A 21,084-nucleotide genomic window follows, 5' to 3' on the forward strand; every position below is an offset into this window, starting at 1 on the left:
AAAGTAAAGCTCGAATAGCACTCCCAGAAGTTCGATACCTAAGGCAAGGGGAGCGGCAACTCTCAAATAAGAGGAAAGAAGCCATTTGTCAGATTCCCCTACAGACCAACCGCAAGCAGGTTAGAGCATTTCTTGGTATGGCGGGTTTTTGTAGAATATGGATCCCAGAATTCGAGCTGTGGGCTAAGCCACTATATGAAGGCCTCAAGGGTACAGAGCAAGATCCCTTCCACTGGTCTGCAGAAAAGGATAAAGCATTCAAAACCTTAAAAAGGGAGCTAATGAAGGCTCCGGCCCTGGGCCTGTCGGATCTCCTTAAGCCTTTTCAGCTTTATGTACATGAAAGAAAGAGAGTGGCTTTGGGAGTATTGACCCAATTGTTTGGCACCTGGAAGCGTCCTGTGGCTTATTTCTCTAAGCAGGTATTAGAGGGGTAGCCGTGTTAGTCTGGATCTGTAAAAGCAGCAAAGAATCCTGTGGCACCTTATAGACTAACAGACGTTTTGGAGCATGAGCTTTCGAGGGTGAATACCCACTTCTTCAGATGCACGTAGTGGAAATTTCCAGGGGCAGGTATATATATGCAGGCAAGCTAGAGATAATGAGGTAGTTCAATCAGGGAGGATGAGGCCGTGTTCTAGCAGTTGAGGTGAGAAAACCAAGGGAGGATAAATTGGTTTTGTAATTGGCAAGCCATTCACAGTCTTTGTTTAATCCTGAGCTGATGGTGTCAAATTTGCAGATGAACTGAAGCTCAGCAGTTTCTCTTTGAAGTCTGGTCCTGAAGTTTTTTTGTTGCAGGATGGCCACCTTAAGGTCTGCGATAGTGTGGCCAGGGAGGTTGAAGTGTTCTCCTACAGGTTTTTGTATATTGCGATTCCTAATATCTGATTTGTGTCCATTTATCCTTTTCCGTAGCGACTGTCCAGTTTGGCCGATGTACATAGCAGAGGGGTATTGCTGGCATATGATGGCGTATATTACATTGGTGGGCGTGCAGGTGAATGAATCAGTGATGGTGTGGCTGATCTGGTTAGGTCCTGTGATGGTGTCGCTGGTGTAGATATGTTGGCAGAGTTGGGTTTGCAGTAGGAGGCTTCTGGGTTACCCGCACGAGGAAATAAGGAAACAGATCAACAGAGCCTCCTACTGCAAGACAAACCCAAGAAAGAAACCAACAGGACTCCACTGGCCATCACATACAGTCCCCAGCTAAAACCTCTCCAACGCATCATCAGGGATCTACAACCCATCCTGGACAATGATCTCACACTTTCACAGGCCTTGGGTGGCAGGCCAGTCCTCGCCCACAGGCAACCTGCCAACCTGAAACATATTCTCACCAGTAACTACACACTGCACCATAGTAACTCTAGCTCAGGAACCAATCCATGCAACAAACCTCGATGCCAACTCTGCCCACATATCTACACCAGCTACAAGGTATACCATGCATCTGAAGAAGTGAGGTTTTTTTTACCCACAAAAGCTTATGCCCAAATTAATCTGTTAGTCTTTAAGGTGCCACCTGTCGTCTTGGTTTTTTTTTTTTAAATTTGACATCCAATCAAGATGTTATCAGTAAAACACTGCCTTTAATGCAGTGAGTGTTCATGTAAAATGAATTATTAGCACTCTGAATATATAATAAATTTGTAAGCAGGAGAATATTGGTAAGCTGTAACCAACAATGACAAAAAAGGTCTCTTTCAAAAACCACTGAAGTCAGTGGAAAGACTCATATTGGCATTGTTTAGTGGTTGGAGGAAGGACTCAGATTTCCAGCACTGGCTTTTTTAGGTAAGTTGCTTTTTCCTCACATTACCCACCTGTAAAAGGAGTCTAATAGGTTGCTACCACACTGTTGTGTTGTCAGGCTCAATCAATTAACGTGTAATATGTTCATAAAAAATATCTTCCATTCACAAGTCCATAAGCCAAGTTCTTTGTTCTGTGTCTGAACAACAACCAGCACAAAAGTCCCCATGTCCATGACTGGGGCTCCTAGATGTTAATGCCATACGAATAAATAAAAGAATTAATATATCCATATATGTGAATAGTGTTGGTGCACAACAAATATAGTCCCTGTCACAATGCATAACATCATTATCTTCTATTAAGAACATATGGAACAAGTCGAGAGCTTATTTCAACAAGTTGCTTCTTTTATACGAGAACATTGGCACTGCTGAAATTCAATTACTTTTGGAAGTTTTCCAAGTCAGTCACTTGTAACAGACTATATTCCATTTTTTAAAATTGAATTAAATTGAACATTAACTTGAGTGACTTAAAATAATGCTACGCTTTAAAATAAATGCATATCAAATTGAGATATATATTGAATGGTAAATACCATATGTCTCCCCAAACGATATCTTGCATTTCTTTTGGTAAATATTCCCGACATCTTATTAAGGTAATAATAATAATAATTTTACCCAGCTGACCCCTGATGTAAAGGAGTAGTGTGGTCAAACCATCTGCAGACGTGAACTGAAATTCATATTCTAACGATGCCTTCCACACTTTACATCCCGCAGTTCTGCCAGCCACATTTATGAATTAGCATTTAACACTTGGTCTTCTTTAAAAATTATAACCTCACGCCCCCACCCCCAGTCTGGTTGTTTTAGAAATGACAACTTCATTTCATAATGTACGCTCCTGTTCATTGAATCCCCTCACTCCTTTGCATCCACCCATGTTGCTGTGACTTTGGGACATGTGCAAGTCAGATAGAAGTACCTCACCTTCCTTAACATCGCTTTGACATTTTCCCTTCAAAATCATCTGCAAACAAAAATAATCAACTCTCTTTTCTTCAGACAAATGAGCCTTTACAAAATCTATTCAATCCTAAAAATAATATCAAGTTGGATTCTACATCTTGTTTGGAATAATACCATGGGGCTACTTTGTATTATCCGGGATTAAAAAACAAACCCATTGAAACATCTGAGCAAAACACCAGATATTGTTTTAACTGTGATATTTATTCATCTCATCTGTGGCAGCAATAACTTTTGTTGACATTTTGCCAATTGAAGTTTGCACTCCAATATTCTGTTCCTTTGTCACACTACTAAGGCACCATCCATCCAAATATCACAGAGTGCTTCGCTAATCATCGACTGAGCCCCACAGTTCCCTTCGAGGTATGGTATATAATTATCCATTCTTCTGAAGACAATGAAAATGAAGCATAACGAGGTAATGGCCAAGGTAATACAGTGAGTCATTGCCAAAGCGTGGATTAGAACCCATGGCCCATTGCTCTGCCTATCTGTGGTACTTATACAGCCCCTATCACCTTAGTATATGAATCATTCACCATCTTTAATATATTGGTATTTAATGTATGAGGTAGGGTAGTGCAATTATCCCCTTGAGACAGAGAGAGACTTAGGGTACGTCTACACTGCATGGTAAGCCCAGGTCTGTGGGACCTGGGCTTGTGGACTTGGTGTTAGCAAGCCTGTGCCTGGGTGTCCACACTGCATGGTAAATCAGGATTTATAATTGCTTGGCTTGCGTCTCACAGCCATGCTAATGCACCCAGACCTTCTGACTCAGGTCTGTGGCTTGATCTGCATCTTCTCTGCAGAATGAGAAGGTTTGGACCCAAGTCACAGTGGGATTTGGACTCTGATTAACCCCACCTAGCAGTGTCCTAGGACCTGGGTGCTTGCTGACCCAAGTCAGAATGATTTGTGTGTGGACAGAAGGGCACTTGGGCTTAGTAAGCAGTGTAGCTCTACCCTCAGTGACTTGCAAAAGATCATACAGTTAGCCAGTGGCAGAGCAGGGATGTGAACCCAGGTCTCTCAAATCTCAGAATCAGTGGGTCATCATTTCTACAAGAACTATCACCATAAGGGCACCAGGCCTCCTTACTGCCACTGTGTGAAGTTTTCAAAGGTGCTTAAGGGACTTACAATCCCAAGTCCCATTTCCAAAAGTGACTTAAGCACTTAGGAGTCTAAGTCTTATTGCATGTCACTCAGGTGCTTTGAAACTGTACCCTGTAACTCTCTATTCAGGGCTATTATCTGTACCCGTTTGCGGATTCATTTAATTTTCTCTTCACTAGCTCCTTTGCATCCCTTTACCATATAGAATATTAGCACCACGTGAGGAGAAGTGTCTCACAGAAAGGAAAAATACTGAACTTCACTAGACTACAGGGACGAACAACTAAAATGATTACAGGGTTGCGATATGCAGTTGTGTGCACGCACACTGCGATCTCCTTATGTGCCACTTTCAGATGTGTACACAACTGCCTGTTTCGCACGAGGAAAAGCACAATTCACGAGTAAAACTAGGAAACTTGGGCCATAACACCACCCCCTAATTTTTTATTCTCAAGTTCCGACCAGCCTTTCAGGCTCTGGCATGCATTCCAAATCAATGAAGTAATTTTTGAATTATCTGAGTGCAAAAGGACCATGTTCTTGGACGGAAAACAGGGCTGGAGCAAAGCAATACAGGGGCCCCAGGCATGACATAATATAGGGCCTCCCCACAACTTTACTCCTATAGCCCCCCAGAATGGCAGCAGAATGGAGTCCCTGCGTCCTCCCCTGGAGTGGCAGTCCTTATTCCAACAGCAGGGCATATACACTTGAATGAGTGGGACAAATCTGCTGCTCTCTTCTTCCATATGCAGAGTCCTCTGCTGGATAAGTGTTGTTGGGGGCCCCCCCAGCAGTGACTCTTGGCTCTAACACCTCACTGAGATGAACAGGGCAGTTCTCCCTTCTCAGTGCTATCATTTCTGGATCTCTGTGGACTCGGGAAGAGGATCCCCTACACTGGTTACACTGGGGTCACGTTTTCAACATTTTCTTTGCAATCTTGCTGACTAAAACCTTATTTTCCCCTTCCTCCTTAAAGGAAAGCTGAGATTCCAGCCTTATCAGGTGACTGCAGGAGTTGAGGCACTATGCACTGCCTTACAGTGCCTAGGCTTTAACCTGGCCCTGGGGAAACCTCTCTTTTTCATGCTCAGAGTCCACAAAAACAGCTATATTTTATTTTACCAATTTATCAAAGCGAATTCACTGTCAGGCTAGGAATAACCATGAGAAATTTTGGGCCCAAATAAAAGCTTTTTAGATCCCTCGTTCACCCAGAAAATAGTGTCTTCTCTAATGAAAGCTCCTGCTCAGCTAGGATGTAGAACTTTCCTGCTGTGGTACAAAGATGCCTATCATGTAGGAGCTTCATTTGACCATATCACTTTGTTTTGCACTTTTCTGCGTTAGCACCTCTGTAACCGGCATATGGGGAAATCATGATGCAGTTACTGAAGTGCGACATATCCCATACTTCAAGCTGATCAAACAAACACTTTAAAATGAACGGCAGGTGGCAAAAATGTGAAAGGCAGCAACGTTTTAGTAGGGCAAGAAAGTCTACCTCTGGGCTCCCTTTTTTCTGTGACAAGACCCCAGATCCAGTTGTCTTCTCCTTCATTTGTGACTTCTCTAAGTCTCTGGGACACAGCTGTCTCCAATCACTCCTTCTGTGTTGCGCTATGGGGTTTCTATTAGATGTTTGTTCATCTTCCCAGCAAACCTTCTGCCTGATTCGCTGTGCAGAATGAAAGGTCACCTTGGACCACTGGCTCACTTAGTCTTCTGTCAGAATGTGAAGTCTATTATTTGACTCAAAATATAAAATTCTAGCTTGTTTTATAATATTATATATCTTTTAAAACATTCCTATTGGAAGTACTTAATATTTGCATTACAATATAACAGCAAGAACATCTTATATTTAAAGAATATGATCATGATAAGCCTAAAATAGCCAAAAATATAATGTCCATTGAAATGCTTCCTTTCAAATTAGAAAGGAGGGCATGAAGGTTTATAGAAAGTCTTAGCGGTGCTGATGTGGACCTTCTGCACTTTTCACTTAGAAAAGACGAGGAAGAGCTTTGAGCCAGGAATGCATTTCTTTATTCACAATTCTTGTTACTCTAGTGCAAATCAGTCAACCTTTCTCCCCATTGATAGGGCCGGCTCCAGCACCAGCCCAGCAAGCAGCTGCTTGGGGCAGCCAATGGTGAGGGGCGGCACGTTCCGGTCTTCAGCGGCAATTCGGCGGCAGGTCCCTCACTCCCTCTCCGAGTGAAGGACCAGCCATTGAATTGCCGCCGAAGACTGAAGCGGTGGCGGTAGAGCTGCAGATCGCGATCATGGCTTTTTTTTTTCTTCTTTTTGCTGCTTGGGGAGGCAAAAACCTTGGAGCTGGCCCTGTTCCCCATTACCAACTGAATACTAAGTCTCCTCCAGATTTCTTAGAAAGTGTTACATGGGCCCCCAAACTACCTTGGAATGTATAAGTTTATAAAACAATTTCAAGGACTAGCCACAGTATTTAGCCAAAAGGAGTTTTGAATGAATGACATGCCAGGGTTCAAAGTCTCCAGACTGGGGTATATTGAAAAACTCAGCTAGGAGTCATGACTATTAGCTCCCACATTCATGCAAATATCTGTTTATCAAGATGTCAGCTGAGACCTTCTGATCAACAGGGCTGGGCTATCAACAGCACCTTTTCTCTCAAAGTGTTTTACAAAGTAGGGACTCTGCTATTGACTTTACATGGAAGTTGTTTGGATCACTAGGGTGATGCTGACAATCAACTGATTAATAGATAGATAGACAGGATCTGATTAGCCAGATTTGTACTGTTAAACTGTTCTCATTAACCAACAATGTGTATTGTATTTGAAAATCTGACTAATAGAGGGCCAACATTAACTCCTCAACAAGGAACTGCAGATATTTTATTTATGGATTTATCTGTCACCACTGAAGTTACTAAAGTTTCCCTACAATTTTCTCTTATCCTTGCCCAGGATTAAAAAAGAATGGGGCCAAATCCTAAAACGGTGTAGATGGGCACAGCTCCATTGAAGCCAATAGAATTATGTCAGTTTATACCAACTGAGGATCTGATCCATAGATTCTATTTAACGCCCCACCATATCCTAATGAGCTTAAGTTTCACTAATTCTCTTTAACTGTCAAATTCTGTGTCAAAATGAAAGTCATCAATGTTAGTACAATACTCTACGATGACAAAACGTTTTGATATTCTATGAAGGCAGGAATGTTACTGCATTCTTAAATTACACACACACCAGAACACACCTGTAAGATGACATACAATCCACTGTATAGGTTTATAAAGTTACAAACAGCAGCAGCAAAACTGTGTACATTAAGTAGTCAAGTAACCTATAACCCTCCATTGTGTAAACCCATTCTCCTATTTCCTTGATCTCTCTCTATCATTTCTAATGTACTTTATCAGACCTTACTTTGTGGCAGGGAATGCGCATTTTACATGTTTTTAACGTAGGGTTGCCAGGTGACTGGTATTTGACTGGAATGCCCGGAGGAAAAGGGACCCTCATGGCTCTGGTCAGCATTGCTGATCAGGTCGTTAAAAGTCCAGTCGGCGGTGAGCTGGGGCTAAGGGTGGCTCCCTGCCTGCCGTGGCGCTGCACAGCTCCCGGAAGCAGTGGCATGTCCCCGCTCTGGCTCCTACCTATAGGGGTAGCCTGTGGCTCCCTACATTGCCCCTGCACCAAGCATCAGCTCCGCAGCACCCATTGGCCGGGAACCATGGCCAACAGGAGCTGTGGGGGCGATGCCTGTGTTCAGGGAAGCATGCAGAGCCCCCTGGCTGCGCCTCTGCATAGGAGTCGGAAGGGGGACATGCTGCTGCTTCCAAGAGCTGCTTGAGGTAAGCACCACATGGAGCCTCTCAATCCACTCCCGAGCCCCAACCCCCTGCCCCAACCCTGATTCCGCTCCTGCCCTCCAAACCCCTCAATTACAGCACAGAGACCCCTCCTGCATCCCAAACCCCTCATCTCCAGCCCCACTCCAGAGACTGCACCCCCAGCTAGAGCCCTCACCCCCCTCACCCCAACCCTCTGCCCCAGCCCTGTTCCCCCTCCCGTCCTCCGAACCCCTCGGTCCCAGCCTGAAGCAACCTCCTGCACCCCAACCACCTAAGCCAGCCCAGTGAAAATGAGCAAGTGAGGGTGGGGAGAGAAAGCGACAGAGGGAGGGCAGATGGAGTGAATGGGGGTGTGGCCTCGGAGAGGGGTGGGGTAGAGGGCGGGGCATGGGTGTTTGGTTTTGTGGAACTAGAAAGTTGGTAACCCTACCTTAACAGTCTCTGCTCAACTATTGTGCTCTCCACTCTCTCTCTGAAAATAGTTCCTCCTTTAAAAAAAATCCAATGGGCAATAATAGCAAGAAATATAGAAATAAATCTTGGGGTTTTTTGGTAATTCTTTTAATAAGTTCCAGCTGTGGGCGATATTTAAAAGAAACTTGTGATTAACTGGTTATTACACTGAAATATGATTCTAGAAACATCTCCACATATTTCTTCTAATACTTCAATTCATATTAGAGTATTAATGATACTCTAATAGAGTCCCCAAGGAAGTGATCAGACAGCAGAGTGGAGTGCAGGATGTCGTTGTTGAGAGCAGGCACAGTAAAATGCGATGGCCGGGCATATAGCTAGGCTCACTGACAATCAAAGGACTCTAGCTGTCACCGAGTGGTACCCATGGGAACTGAAATGACCACTCGGCCAAGATCCAAAGAGATGGGAAGATTTTATTGTGAAGACATGGCTGCACATGGAGAAGGCAGGCCAGGATACAGGAAAAATGGAAGATGTGTTCTGATCAGCGCAATCTATATGAGGGCTGAAGGACTGATCGATCAAGGTGATCAAGGTGAATACTTTATTGGCAAAAGGGGAACTATCAATGTGTAATCAAAACTAACTTACTTCACCCCTTTAATATGTTTACAAAGCCCATGTAATTATTTGTGTTAGGACCTGATCCTGAATATGCTCTACATGTGATATTCCCAAACACTGAGCCCTCTGATTTGCCTGAAAAATGTGTTCTGACTTTTTCTTATATACCACACATAACAACATATAGTGTACGCAAATACGTGTTTCCTTACTTATTCCTTATACAGGAAAACTCCCTTACATTTCACTAGAAGCTTTGCCTGAGCAAAGACTACAAGATTCCCTCTCTGTATTGTGTTTTATGGGGCAGATCCTCAGCTACAGCCAAAGAGCACAGGTCAAGGGATGTTTTGCAAAGGTGGCTTAAAGTTTAACTGGGCTAGGGAGGATATCACCAGTATAAGCTTGATCCTCTGGTGGCATCAAACCAACATGAGGGCTCGGACATTGGTCACCTTCCCTGCAGCCAGGTGTCACATTACTGGCTATGCACTGTCTTGAACCTGCAACTGCTCTGTGCGGGCTGTTTCCCCTGCACAAGGTTAAAGCAGCATCAAGCACGCTGCAACTTAGATCAGGCCGCCAGAGGTTGAATGAAAACACAGCCGAAGACTGTCGTGGTCCACAGCTATGACCCGCTTTTATCTAGCCACTCACTCTTTTCTTTGCCATACTGTCAGCAAGGAGGATGAGTGGCAAAAGAGCCTCTTTGTCAGGTCTACGCTACCAGTGCATCCCCCTTTACACTGGGGTAATCCTCCCTGGGTCAATAACATTTAGGGACAGATTACACCAGTAGTACTATGCAAAGGGGTCATACCACATAAGTTGGCGTTATAGCTTCATATCGGCAGCATGCATGGCAAACCCTACCAAAAGAAACCAGAATCACGTAATGGAGGAATTGTTAATATAAACAAGGCATTTAAATACATGGCCAATTTACAGTAGTTCTTAAATACCATCTCTTTCTTTTCAAACCATATTTATTTTTGCATCCATGGCGAGTGAGGATTGTGCATTCAAACAACCAGATCCATTTATTACCACACAAAGTGGAGATGGGAAAAATCTATTCAGTCATCTACTCAGACTGTCCTCAAACCAAGGCAGGATTATTCCCTACAGTATGATTTCTAACATTTTCCCAACCCAGGTACCTCTAAGGATTGGGCTTTCATCTCATTTCCTTTGGAAGACTGAACAGATCCCATTTTTCCTGATAGTCACTCTAAATTTTCCTTCCTGTAGTTTTATCCGTATTTTATAATTTTGTTCTCTCCTCTATGCATTGTCAGAAACAATTCCTGTCCCTCTCTCACCATCTACACCTAGGCTGCTATGGATGCTGGGGTTGCTGTCCTCCAGAACAGCATTTTACCACTTTGTTTTTAACAGTCTTTGACATAAACACACCATACAATATTCCAGCACATTTTACTCGGAGGTATTGTCATGGTTTGGTCACAAAATAATATTAGTTGCTGTCTAGTGGATACCCACTCGAGCGATGGTCTAGAACACAAACACAAGCTACTTTCAGTCATTAAGATCATTCACACTGGAATAAAAATATAAAAGGCATCATATACCTTGAAATTCTACATGAAGCTGGAATCCCATTGAGGGATTCTAGTAACAATGACAAGTATCAGAGGGGTAGCCATGTTAGTCTGGATCTGTAAAAGCAGCAAAGAGTCCTGCGGCATCTTACAGATTAACAGATGTTTTGGAGCATGAGCTTTCGAAAGTTCATGCTCCAAAACGTCTGTTAGTCTATAAGGTGCCATAGGACCCTTTGCTGCTAGTAACAATGAGAACCACTAGAGTGTTTATGTCCACAGCTGGAATTACTATCTTCATTATCTACATTTTGGAGTTGTTTTTTAAATCATGATTAAAAACATCTCTCTTCTCCTGCTTAATGTTTATTCCCCACACCCCCCTGCCACATCTCATCTCCTATACCTCAGGTTCTGTAGTCCTGAATCAATAATAAGGATGTACACATACTTTTAAAAGATCATTACAGACTCCCAAGTATTATTCCTTTCCTTGCAAAGCTTCTTTTTGCCTTATAAGAGTATTTTCCACCCAGTGAAACAGGAACCTATTTTTGCTGTAAGTGGTGAGGTGGGGTTTCTGGTGTGTATGACAGAGGTAGATCTGTTTATAAGATTCTCTGGTAGATTGTAAATTCTACTCGCAAGTTGTTCTCTCAGAAGAAAAGTTGCTTCCCCCACCCACCATGATTAGAGATGGTGCCTCTCTGAGATAGAGTGGAGCAAGAGCTGGGATTGATTGCATAGAGGGAAGGCTGGTTTAATGCCACTCCTAATGACAACTTGTGAAGATTAGGAAGCTGTCAGAATCAGATATCAGCAAAGGCATGGGATTGCTTTGTGAAGTCAGTTTGAATTAATTAATGGTTGCTTCCCTTTGATATCACTTTGGTATTTGGCTGCAGCTGGATAAAAATCAACCACAAAGGAAACTTCATTGTGTTTATCATTGCTTAGGACTCTGTTTAGCCAATTGTTTTCTATATCCAGCGGTTGCCTTTTTAATTGTCCTGGCACTGTGCATGAGAAATAGGCTTTTATTAATAAATGGAATTGTGGTGGCATGCTTTTCAATGACTGTTCCTCTCCACTGCTGAAAATACTTACAGCATGTATCCTGGGAGCAAAGTCATTAAGAGATTCCAGCAGCGCTGCAAGTGAAATGATGTACAGCTCCAGAATAAGACAAATGCCAGACTCGACATTTAAATATATCCTTGTATTTCTTTTCCAGATGAAAAGCATGTAAATCTTTTAATGTTACCGCTTTTTATTGCTAGAAGTATGTAGTGATAATGAGACAGGCACATTGACAACACAGCATATTGGGTTGGATCCTCACTGTGTGCAAAATGGAGTTTACAACAGATTATATTGGTTTATGTCCACTGAAGATCTTGACCCATCACCAAAACATGGAACTAAGCAATATTCAGTGACATCCTCCAGTTGTTCTGAAACCTCAGATCTCCGGAAGTACACCTAGCTATAACCTTGGCTATGTTTTTGGGATGGTGTAGTGAGGCGGCCTGGTTTCCAGGCGCCCTGGAGGACGAAGAGCCCAGCCGGAGGCCGGAGTGGGCGGAGCTACGGAGTTCTGAGCCTGCCCCGCAAAGGGTCAAGCGCCGACCCGGAAGTATAAAGGCAGGCCCTCCGAGCTCAGTAAGGGGCCAGCCGTCAGAAAGGCCGGACATCTGCGACCGAGCTCCCACTGGGGAGGCAGCAGAAGGCAGTGGCCGACCTAGCCTACCCCTCGCTCACTATCCCGGGGAGGCCTGGCTAAGCCTACCTCACGCTCGCTACCCGGAGGAGGACTGGCTGAGCCTGCCCCGCTCCAGCTACCCGGGGGAGGAACCGAACCTGCCCCGCGCTCGCTACCCCGAGGAGGCCTGGCTGGGACCGCCCCACTCCAGCTACCCCGAGGAGGAGCCGAGCCTACCTTTTGCCACCTACCCTGAGGACCCGCTGAGCCCGCCCGTGGACACTCACCCTGAGGAACCGATGGTGGTTGACCCCTCTGCTGACACCACGACGACTCAGGTACTCGATGAGGGGGAGAGTGGAAATGGCCCGGGGTAGGCGACCCCAGTCTGGCTGCAACACTGCCAGAGCCAATGTCAGCGTGTTGCGGCCAGGATCCCCACTGACACGGCAGCAGACTGCCTGCCGCTGTTAGGGCCCTGGGCTGGGACGCGCCTGCGTCCCCCCTGCCACCCAACATCTGGGTGGCAGACTCCCCCTCTCTCTGGGCCTGAGGAGGCCAGAGCCTAGAACTGTTACTGCGCAATCCTGCCTAAAGGCCTGAGCCTATTTGACTTGCTAGTGTTTGTTGCTCCGCCCTGATCCCAGGGCCTGGGCTTTATAGACTGAACTGCCTGCTCAGCCCCTGCTTGAGGGCCTGAGCCCTGCACGAGTGTTTATTGCCCCCTCCTGATCCCAGGCCCTTGGCGTTATAGACTGAACTGCTGCTCGGTGTAGTGAGGCTGCCTGGTTCCCAGGCGCCCCGGAGGACGAAGAGCCCCCCAACCCGGACAGCGGATCCCTTACAGATGGGCACCCATAACACAGCCTTCTTAAAGCTGGCAGGCCAACTCTGACATTCCTTTCACATTTTTCTTTAGCTGAAGGTTTTGGATGTCTACAGAGACCATTCCATAAACAGGGTTGTACTGCAGACAGACCCTTCCATCCAGAAAAATCATAAAAAGGGCTTTATAGACTGCATATGACATATAAGGATCACTTGACAGCCACTGAAATATAGCAGGGTTGCCAAACTCTGAGTGGAATGTAGCAGTCGTTTGGCACTAGCAACATTACACAAAGGTTTTGAGCAGTAGAAGTGAAAATTAAATTCTCCTACTGAATTTGGAGAGGGAATATTTAAGTAGGCATGCCATAATTACCCAAATTGTAATTTAAAGCAGGCGTTAGGATTAACACTCTTACTTTTTTCAAAATGTGCTATGTTTAAAGTGGGACCTTTGATGATTACTAAGTGGGCATGATCTAGGTTTTACTTCTTAGCCAGTGTATGGCATCTTCTAACAGCACTGTGCTCCCTAGCAACCTGCTGTAGCACTGGTTCATTACTGGTTCAGATGGGAGTGCGCCAGCTACTGAAGCACTAACACTGCTAATGTGCAACATCCTGGATTGCCCCTGGAGGTCTCCCACCCAAGTAATAATCAGATCGTATTTCATGAGATCTGATGAGCGAACAGTGCAAGGGCCACATCTGGGTATGGAAATTGTATGGTGGGCCATGAATGCTCAAGAAATTGAGGTCTGGAGTGTGGGAGGAGGTGCGGGCTCTGGGGGTGGGGCCAGAAATTAGGAGTTCAGGGTGTGGGAAGGGGCTTTGGACTGGGGAAGGGGGTTGGGGTGCAGGGGGGGGTGAGGGCTCCAGCTGGGGTTGTGAGCTCTGGGGTGGAACTGGGAATGAGGGGTTGGGGATGCAGGAGGATGCTCTGGGCTGGGACCAAGGGGCTCAGAGGGCAGGAGGGGGTCAGGGCTAGGGCAGATGTTTGGGGTGCAGGAAGGGGTCAGGGGTGCAGGCTCCTGGCAGCGCTTACCTCTAGCAGCTCCCTGAAGCAGCAGCATGTCCCTCCTTGGCTCCTGCGCATAGGGGCTGCCAGGGAGCTCCGCACGCTGCCCCATCTGCAGGTGCTCTCCCTGCGGTTCGTATTGGCTGCAGTTCCTGGCCAATGGGAGCTGCAGTGGTGGTGCTTGGGGCAGGAGCAGCGTGTGGAGCCCCTGGCTGCCCCTACACATAGGAGCCGGAGGAGGGACATGCCGCTGCTTCCGTGAGCTGCGCGGAGCCACGGCATGGAGCAGGGCAAGTCCCAGACCCTGCTCCCGAGTGGGAGCTTGAGGGCTGGATTAAAACATCTGAAGGGCCGGATGTGGCCCCCCAGGCTGGAGTTTGCCCACCCCGATATAGGAGATGGACATGATATAGGAGAGTCTTTTGAAATAAGGCAGATTGCCTGGCAGACCTGGTCACAATGACAGAAGTTTGTTGCACATACAATATAACCCCCCCTTTGCAGTCTGAGGTTGTGGCTGTGACCACTAGACCATGCTTCCCAACCAGACCCCGAGTGGGGACCATTACAGGGCTTAACAGACACTGCTACCAAAGTTCTCCAATCAGCCGTACAGGGATGCAAGCACGCCTACAGTGGAGCACCTATAGGGACGCTACTCGAAGAAGAATAGGTTTTCTACCTTTTTTTTTTTTAAACCAACACTTCCACATAGAAATAAATTAAAAGTAATTAGAATTTTATAAATTGCACCCACTATGGTCTTTCTCCATGAACTAGAATAGCTTGTGATATAATTTCTAATATAACATCAATTCCAAAGTTAATATTCATTGTTTAGAAGATGCAAATATTATTAGTAATGTTGACCTCAAGACAGAGTAAGCAATGGAGGAGTTTATCTGTTGCGCTGATATGCACAGTATATCAACTTCAGCTTGTATTCCCTTGACACTGCTTTTTGGTTCTCCATCAAGAGAAGATACTATCCTGTAAATGGTACCTAAATACCTAAAAATTTGGATGATAAAAACTCCATTATATGAGAAAGATTTTCATAGCTAAAGGAAAAATGATACTAATGAAGAGTAGAAAGAAGCTATTGGATCCTGGCTTATGCTGAAAATTTTTGACTCTCTCTCTCTCTCTCTCTCTCTCTCTCTCTCTCTCTCTCTGTATATAGATATAAACAAACTTTTACATGATTGTATCCTCCTGAATATGATTAAAACCAGAAAAGCCTTGAGATGTCAGTTGGTGCTATGTTCTTCTTCAGCTTCCTTTTTTGTTGTTGCTGTTAAAAAAAAGCCTTGGAGTACATCATTAACTTACTAATTTCATAATACAAAGGAAATTTGGTTAAAATAGTGATACTGCAACTTTAAATTACAGAACTAGCTTAGTATTTAATGAGAGATTTAGCACAGCGGGGTTTCTGTTGAATTAAGTTGTGCCTTCACATCACAGTGGGAAAACAGGTGTATATTGGTTTAGAATTATGGAAATGTTTACTAATTCCAAGACTTGTAATCAAACAGCAAGGCACCCTGCAATATTTTCTTCCAAGAATCTGCATTAATCATTTATGTCTGGTCCCATTTTCTTCATGTCCACTAAAAGGCTGAAACTCAAAGGAATATATACAACATCAATGTTTTCATCTCTCTGCTGAGGATGAGGTTTATCAGCTAAAACTATAAGAAAAAGAGAAGAGTACAGTGCATCGCCAAGATAAGTTGAAATGGATAGTGGAACATGCAGCAAATAAAATGTAAAACAAAGCCCAAGCATTAAGAAGCTTTTCTGGTTTTCATATGGGGCCCAATACGAAATCCACTGAAGTTGATCTGAGTCTTTCCACTGTGGCCTTTGGATCTGGCCCTCATTTAGAGGATGAGACACAGGAAGCACAAAAGCAATTCAATTAATCCAAGAACCTTGAATCCTTTTGGTTGCAGATGTCTTTTACTACTGAACCACACACAGACAAAATCTAGTATTACAATGAAGCAGGATGAGGCAAGATGTCAAGCACATACTGGTCCCAATTCTCCCGTGGTGCAAATCCAGTTTGGTGCCCAACGGCAATGGGAGATGGTTCCTGTTTGTGCAGAAAGAGATTAGGTGCATGTTCAGCCATGAAATCTGTATGCTGGTTCCTTCACGTTCTGTAGAAACTGCTAATGTAGCCTGATCCAAAGACACTGATGTTAATGAGATTCTTTTCATAATCTTCAGTGGGGGCTAGATCCGGCCTGCAGTGAAACTGGGCTGGATCTCCAATTAAAGGGAAGTAGAATCCAATGATCTCAGTAAGCAAATTGCAGCTCCAGACAAAGTGAATCTTACTGACTTACAATGAAGTTGTTTTGTGAAAACACTGCTTCAGTGTAACAAGGTGCTACAACCTCTATAAAATGTTAGCATGCAGTGGGTACAGAATATAGTAGAATAATATGTGCATTCAACACTGGTGATGGAACTATGCTTGGATTATTCTATTTCCATTTAAGAATTAGGTGCAACTTGAAAGTAAAATCCAGTGTTGCCCCAACGCTTAGAATCATGTGAATATGTGATAGACTCATCTTTCCTTTTTTTAAAGAAAAAGTAAGTTTCTAACACTAAAAACTGCAGAGAAAATCTTGGAAGTGTGACCCCTAAAGGTTGAAAAGGTAGAAGGCAAAATTAAAAAAAGAACCTAAAATCTATTGTTTTAAAAATGTTTGTGATTTTTGAGCCAGTCTGATATTCTTTGAATGCTTGGCAACATCGATAAAGAACAGTCCAGACAACAGCCCCACAATGACTGGTTACAAAGAAGCAGGAGATGCAAATTGCAGCATTTAGCAACTGGCCCAAGTAGGGAGCCGTGCAGAGCTGAACCACACATGAGGAGCTCCGTTTAGGGCACATTCTGGGCTTCTGCAGAAGCTGGGAGTGCAACTTTGACAGCCCTTCTGTGGGCTGTGCAGAGAGAAAAGGACTTGACGGGGTAGTCCTTGGAGTCCTGGAGATGTTATAACAAGCAACAAAGCTTTTCATTTATTTTCCTCCATCTGGGCTAGAACTTAGAGGACTTTCTAGTGCCCTCTCCCTCAGTGGCTCCCACTTAAAACTAAAGGAGGATATCCATTCTGCTATTGCAGGACTTTTGTGTCACAGCGATTTCACACTTAGATCATCAGATTAGCTTAAATATTTAGCTGTGACACCCTGAGTACGTTTTCCAGACCCGGAGAAGAGCTCTGTGTAAGCTTGAAAGCTTGTCTCTCTCACCACAGAAGTTTGTCCAATTAAAGATATTACCTCACCCATGTTGTTCTCTACAGTTCATTTTCCCTGGTAAATTCCATGACTCTCTCACCTGTACAGGGTGGACCAGCCAGATCCTTATTTTTCGAACACATGGAGTTGAATTCACATGCAGCACATGGGAGCTAAAGAAGATTTTTTTTGTCATGTATCTGCTAGATCGAGTGGTGTGGAACCTATACTTATCAACAAGAGCTATAATTTTACTGTGCCTTTTGTCTTCACTTCTGTACGGAACCTTACACTGCAAACAAGTACTTGAGTTTTTTATTCCACATATGACCAATACTCAGCTGTATCCAACAGAATGATGTAAAATATTAAATTGACTGATTAACTCCAAAGATTTGTGGTTATCAAGTTACTACCTTGAAATGTGATGATTATGACTGTAATTCAGAATTTAAAGATTACTTATTACATATTACACACATAAGCAACTGATCACTAGTACAACTGTATCTATAACAACTGTGAGCGTAATGGGTTAGCAGTTACAGATTTCTGAAAAACAAAACAAAATGGGAGAACATTTTGAATTACATTATAATATTTTCTAATGTACATCAGTACACAGCCATCAAAGTAACTGCTTCATATTGTTCAGAAACCATTATGCCTATGCTGGCTACATTTTGTCCTTTTCCGCTTTTCCTCCTCAAAAACCAAAACCAAACAAAACCAGACACTTAGGAAAAAAAGAAATCTTGATGTGTGAAGTTTCGTTTTCCTATATACCTTTCTCCCGCCCCCCCAAAAAAAATCTGAGTCCACCTTATACTTCAGCAGCTGCTGCTACCCAGCAGGGATCGCTATTATTTCCAGCCAGGGGACATTCTGGGTAAGAGCACTTTTCTTCCAAGCTAATGCCATCGCTACTAGACTGGCCAATTGGCACGGCTACTGAATGTGAACTATCAGGTCAGCAACCCTCCTTTGTAAAGGCCAAAGTCATTTCTGGCACTAAGAGCCTATAACTAGCATCTTCAGAAAAGCGGCTATTTTGTAGCGATAAAGTGATTAGGTTCAAAAAGAAAATGTACTCACCCCAGGTAAGGTTTTAATATTGTGCAGTGCATTCTGTGCCTCAAGTGCAGCTTTTCTTGTATAAAATGTTACGAAACAACAACCTAAAGAGAGAAATGAAAAGAAATTACCGACAATAGTTTGTGAGACTACAATAGGGGGGAAAAATGATTGAATGATGCATTATGAAGGCTGAAAATGTGAAGTATAATGAAACTGCATGAATGCCATGAATCAAAGGAAACTTGGATTGTTTAAAATAAAATAATAAAAAAAGCCACCCCCACATGTTGTATCTATAGCACGCCTAAACCCTTAGCAGGCTGTAACCACTTTGAAATTAAGTTAACCAAAATTCAATCAACCCCACAGCATAAACAAAGTTATATTTTGTATAGGTTCTCCATTAAGGTATGATTATAAGCAGCTTGCAAGCTAAAAGCAGTAGAAATTTACCAAAGCAGCCCAACTAGAAAAGTGGGCTTAAAAAGCAGGACCTTACTGAAAGAGACATATACAGGAGCTAAGCTTTTCTGGTAAACTAAAATCATGCTTCCTAAGGAGGGTTCGGGGTGGGGCACTGTGAAACCTGTGATTAGAAGTGCCTCAGTTTAGAGAAGGAATTCAATGTGCCTTTTTAGGGACACTGGAGCCTGCTGCTATCTGTGGATGCTGTTTGACAGTCCTTTAGCTGTATCTTTCCCAGGTCTTAGGTAGAGGAATGGATTTGTGGGCAAACGTGGCTTAAAACCACCTTAGCTCCCTACCCTTTCACAGGGCTGCGAGTTCTGTGCTGTGCCTCCAAAAGGCAAAGCACAGAATCTCATCCTTGGATTCAATTCCTAGCTCTGCTACAAAACTTCATATGTGGCCATGAGCTAGCCAGGTAAGTGTTGTGCTTCAGTTCCTCAGCTCTATTTGGATCAGTTTATTTATATATCTTATAGGGATGCATGGCGGGAGTGGGGCTTACAAAATTCTTTGAGATACTAGGATGAAAGGTGCTACTAAAGTGCAAACCATGATTTGTAGATCAAAATGCTATATATTTTACTAGAGTTTCAGAAGACCGTCAGCTATACACAGGCAGCTGCAGAGGGTTTAGAATCCTTTAGGGGGGGTGAATGAGGACTAGGATGTTGACTGCATCATACCCCTTGCTGCTTACCAAGATGGTATGATACCCAGTATTCCAGTTTCCATTCAGTCATTCAGCATAGACACAAGTGGTAAGCAGGATGTGGACAGAGACAGAACCGAATACAACTAGCACAGAACCTTCATTAATCTAGAAGGAAGGTTGGACTCTTCAGAATACTCCCTCCTGCCACCTCTCCCTTGGTTCAAGCTGAAGACTGTGCTTTGAGTGCTCTCTGGGGCTTTGCAGTTGGGCCAGCTACAAATGTTACCTTTATAACAAGCAAAGGTAATCGTGTTCCCAGCCAGAATACATGAGGGACCTTATTCCCTAACTCAGAAATGCACTCACAGGCAATACAATATACTCACACAGGCAGGTAATGCAGACTTATCACAGTCAGGAGAAACACCATTCACAAATGAATGCCAGTAGATCCCCTTAAAATTTCACAGTTTACGAAAGAGTCCATTTGGTAATGATTTCAGTCGTTTGTGTGTCAGTCAGCAGGATCATTCAATCAGTCAGCAATTGATTGTTAGCCATTTGTGCTTTTTACAGGAATTCAGAGTTTTAAAATCTTCCACTGAGAGCAAGCCTTGTGATTTCAGATTATTTTACTCCAGAATTAAACCTGTATTTGTGCCATTAGTCAATAATACAACATTGAAAGGCAGCAATGATTTTTTCCCATATTTTACCAGCCAATTTTTCATCACACTGTCAATCATAGCATCTTGGGTTAGTTTTATTTGTTTAATACCTGGGCTCTCGACCCAGGGATTGTAAACAGATGCCAGGGAGGTCATGATTTCTATGCTCCTTCCCATGTTGCTAGATGAGAGTGGGGCCCACCCTAAATCCCAGGTGGAAGGGAAGGGAGTCCTGGGTTTATTCAAGTGGGATAGAATGCTAGGAGCCTACAGCTGACCCAGCGTTCTGGTCACCAGGGCTACATCTACACTGAACCCCCCCCCCCCAACCTGCCCCCCGCAAGTATATGGCCACAAATCTCAGAGCCCCGGTCAACTGACTTGGGCTTGTCTTACAGGGTGGGTCATGGGGGAAATTTAGGCCATGTCTACACTAGCAAGCTTATAGTGGCACAGCTGTACCAATGCAGCTATGGTAGCCGCTCTAAGCTGATGGGAATGAGCTCTCCCGTTGATATAATGAATCCACCCCCAATGAGCGGTGGTAGTTATGTCAGCGGGAGAGCCTCCCCCACTGACATAGTGCTATCCACGCTGGTGCTTCTGTTGGTGTGACTTACATCGCTCAGAAGGGTGTTTTTTCGCACCCCTGAGTGGGCGTAAATTATACCGACAAAAGTGCTAGTTTAGACACAGTCTTACTTCCAATTGTATTTTGCTGCATAAGGTTGTACTGGGTGGAGAGGACCCAATCAACAACACGCTGGGGCTTATCAACTCGGAAGTGTCCAGTCAGTTTGTGGTGGGCCAAAGGGCCAAGAAGGGAGCCTATTGCATCAGGTATGGAAAAGTTTGAGACCCTCCAGAGCAGTGTTTCTCAAACTGGGGCCACCGCTTGTATAGGGAAAGCTCCTGGCGGGCCGGGCCGGTTTGTTTGCCTGCCCCATCTGCAGGTCCAGCCGATCACAGCTCCCACTGGCCAAAGTTTGCTGCTCCGGGCCAGTGGGGGTTGGTGGAAGCAGTGCGGG

General features: G+C 44.2%; 1 protein-coding gene across 14 annotated transcripts in view; it reads right to left on the reverse strand.

The window, feature by feature from the left end:
• The window catches only part of CELF2 (CUGBP Elav-like family member 2), a 690,477-nt gene that overhangs the window by 98,521 nt on the left and 570,872 nt on the right, over nucleotides 1-21,084 (reverse strand). For all 14 annotated transcript variants that reach the window (XM_030570388.1, XM_030570044.1, XM_030569870.1 and 11 more), the window contains one exon: nucleotides 18,287-18,369. In XM_030570388.1, the coding sequence (XP_030426248.1) occupies nucleotides 18,287-18,369 (83 nt within the window). The remainder of the gene's footprint in view (nucleotides 1-18,286; nucleotides 18,370-21,084) is intronic.

This window comes from Gopherus evgoodei, chromosome 1 (assembly GCF_007399415.2).
Source record: "Gopherus evgoodei ecotype Sinaloan lineage chromosome 1, rGopEvg1_v1.p, whole genome shotgun sequence".
Taxonomy (NCBI): Eukaryota; Metazoa; Chordata; order Testudines; family Testudinidae; genus Gopherus; species Gopherus evgoodei.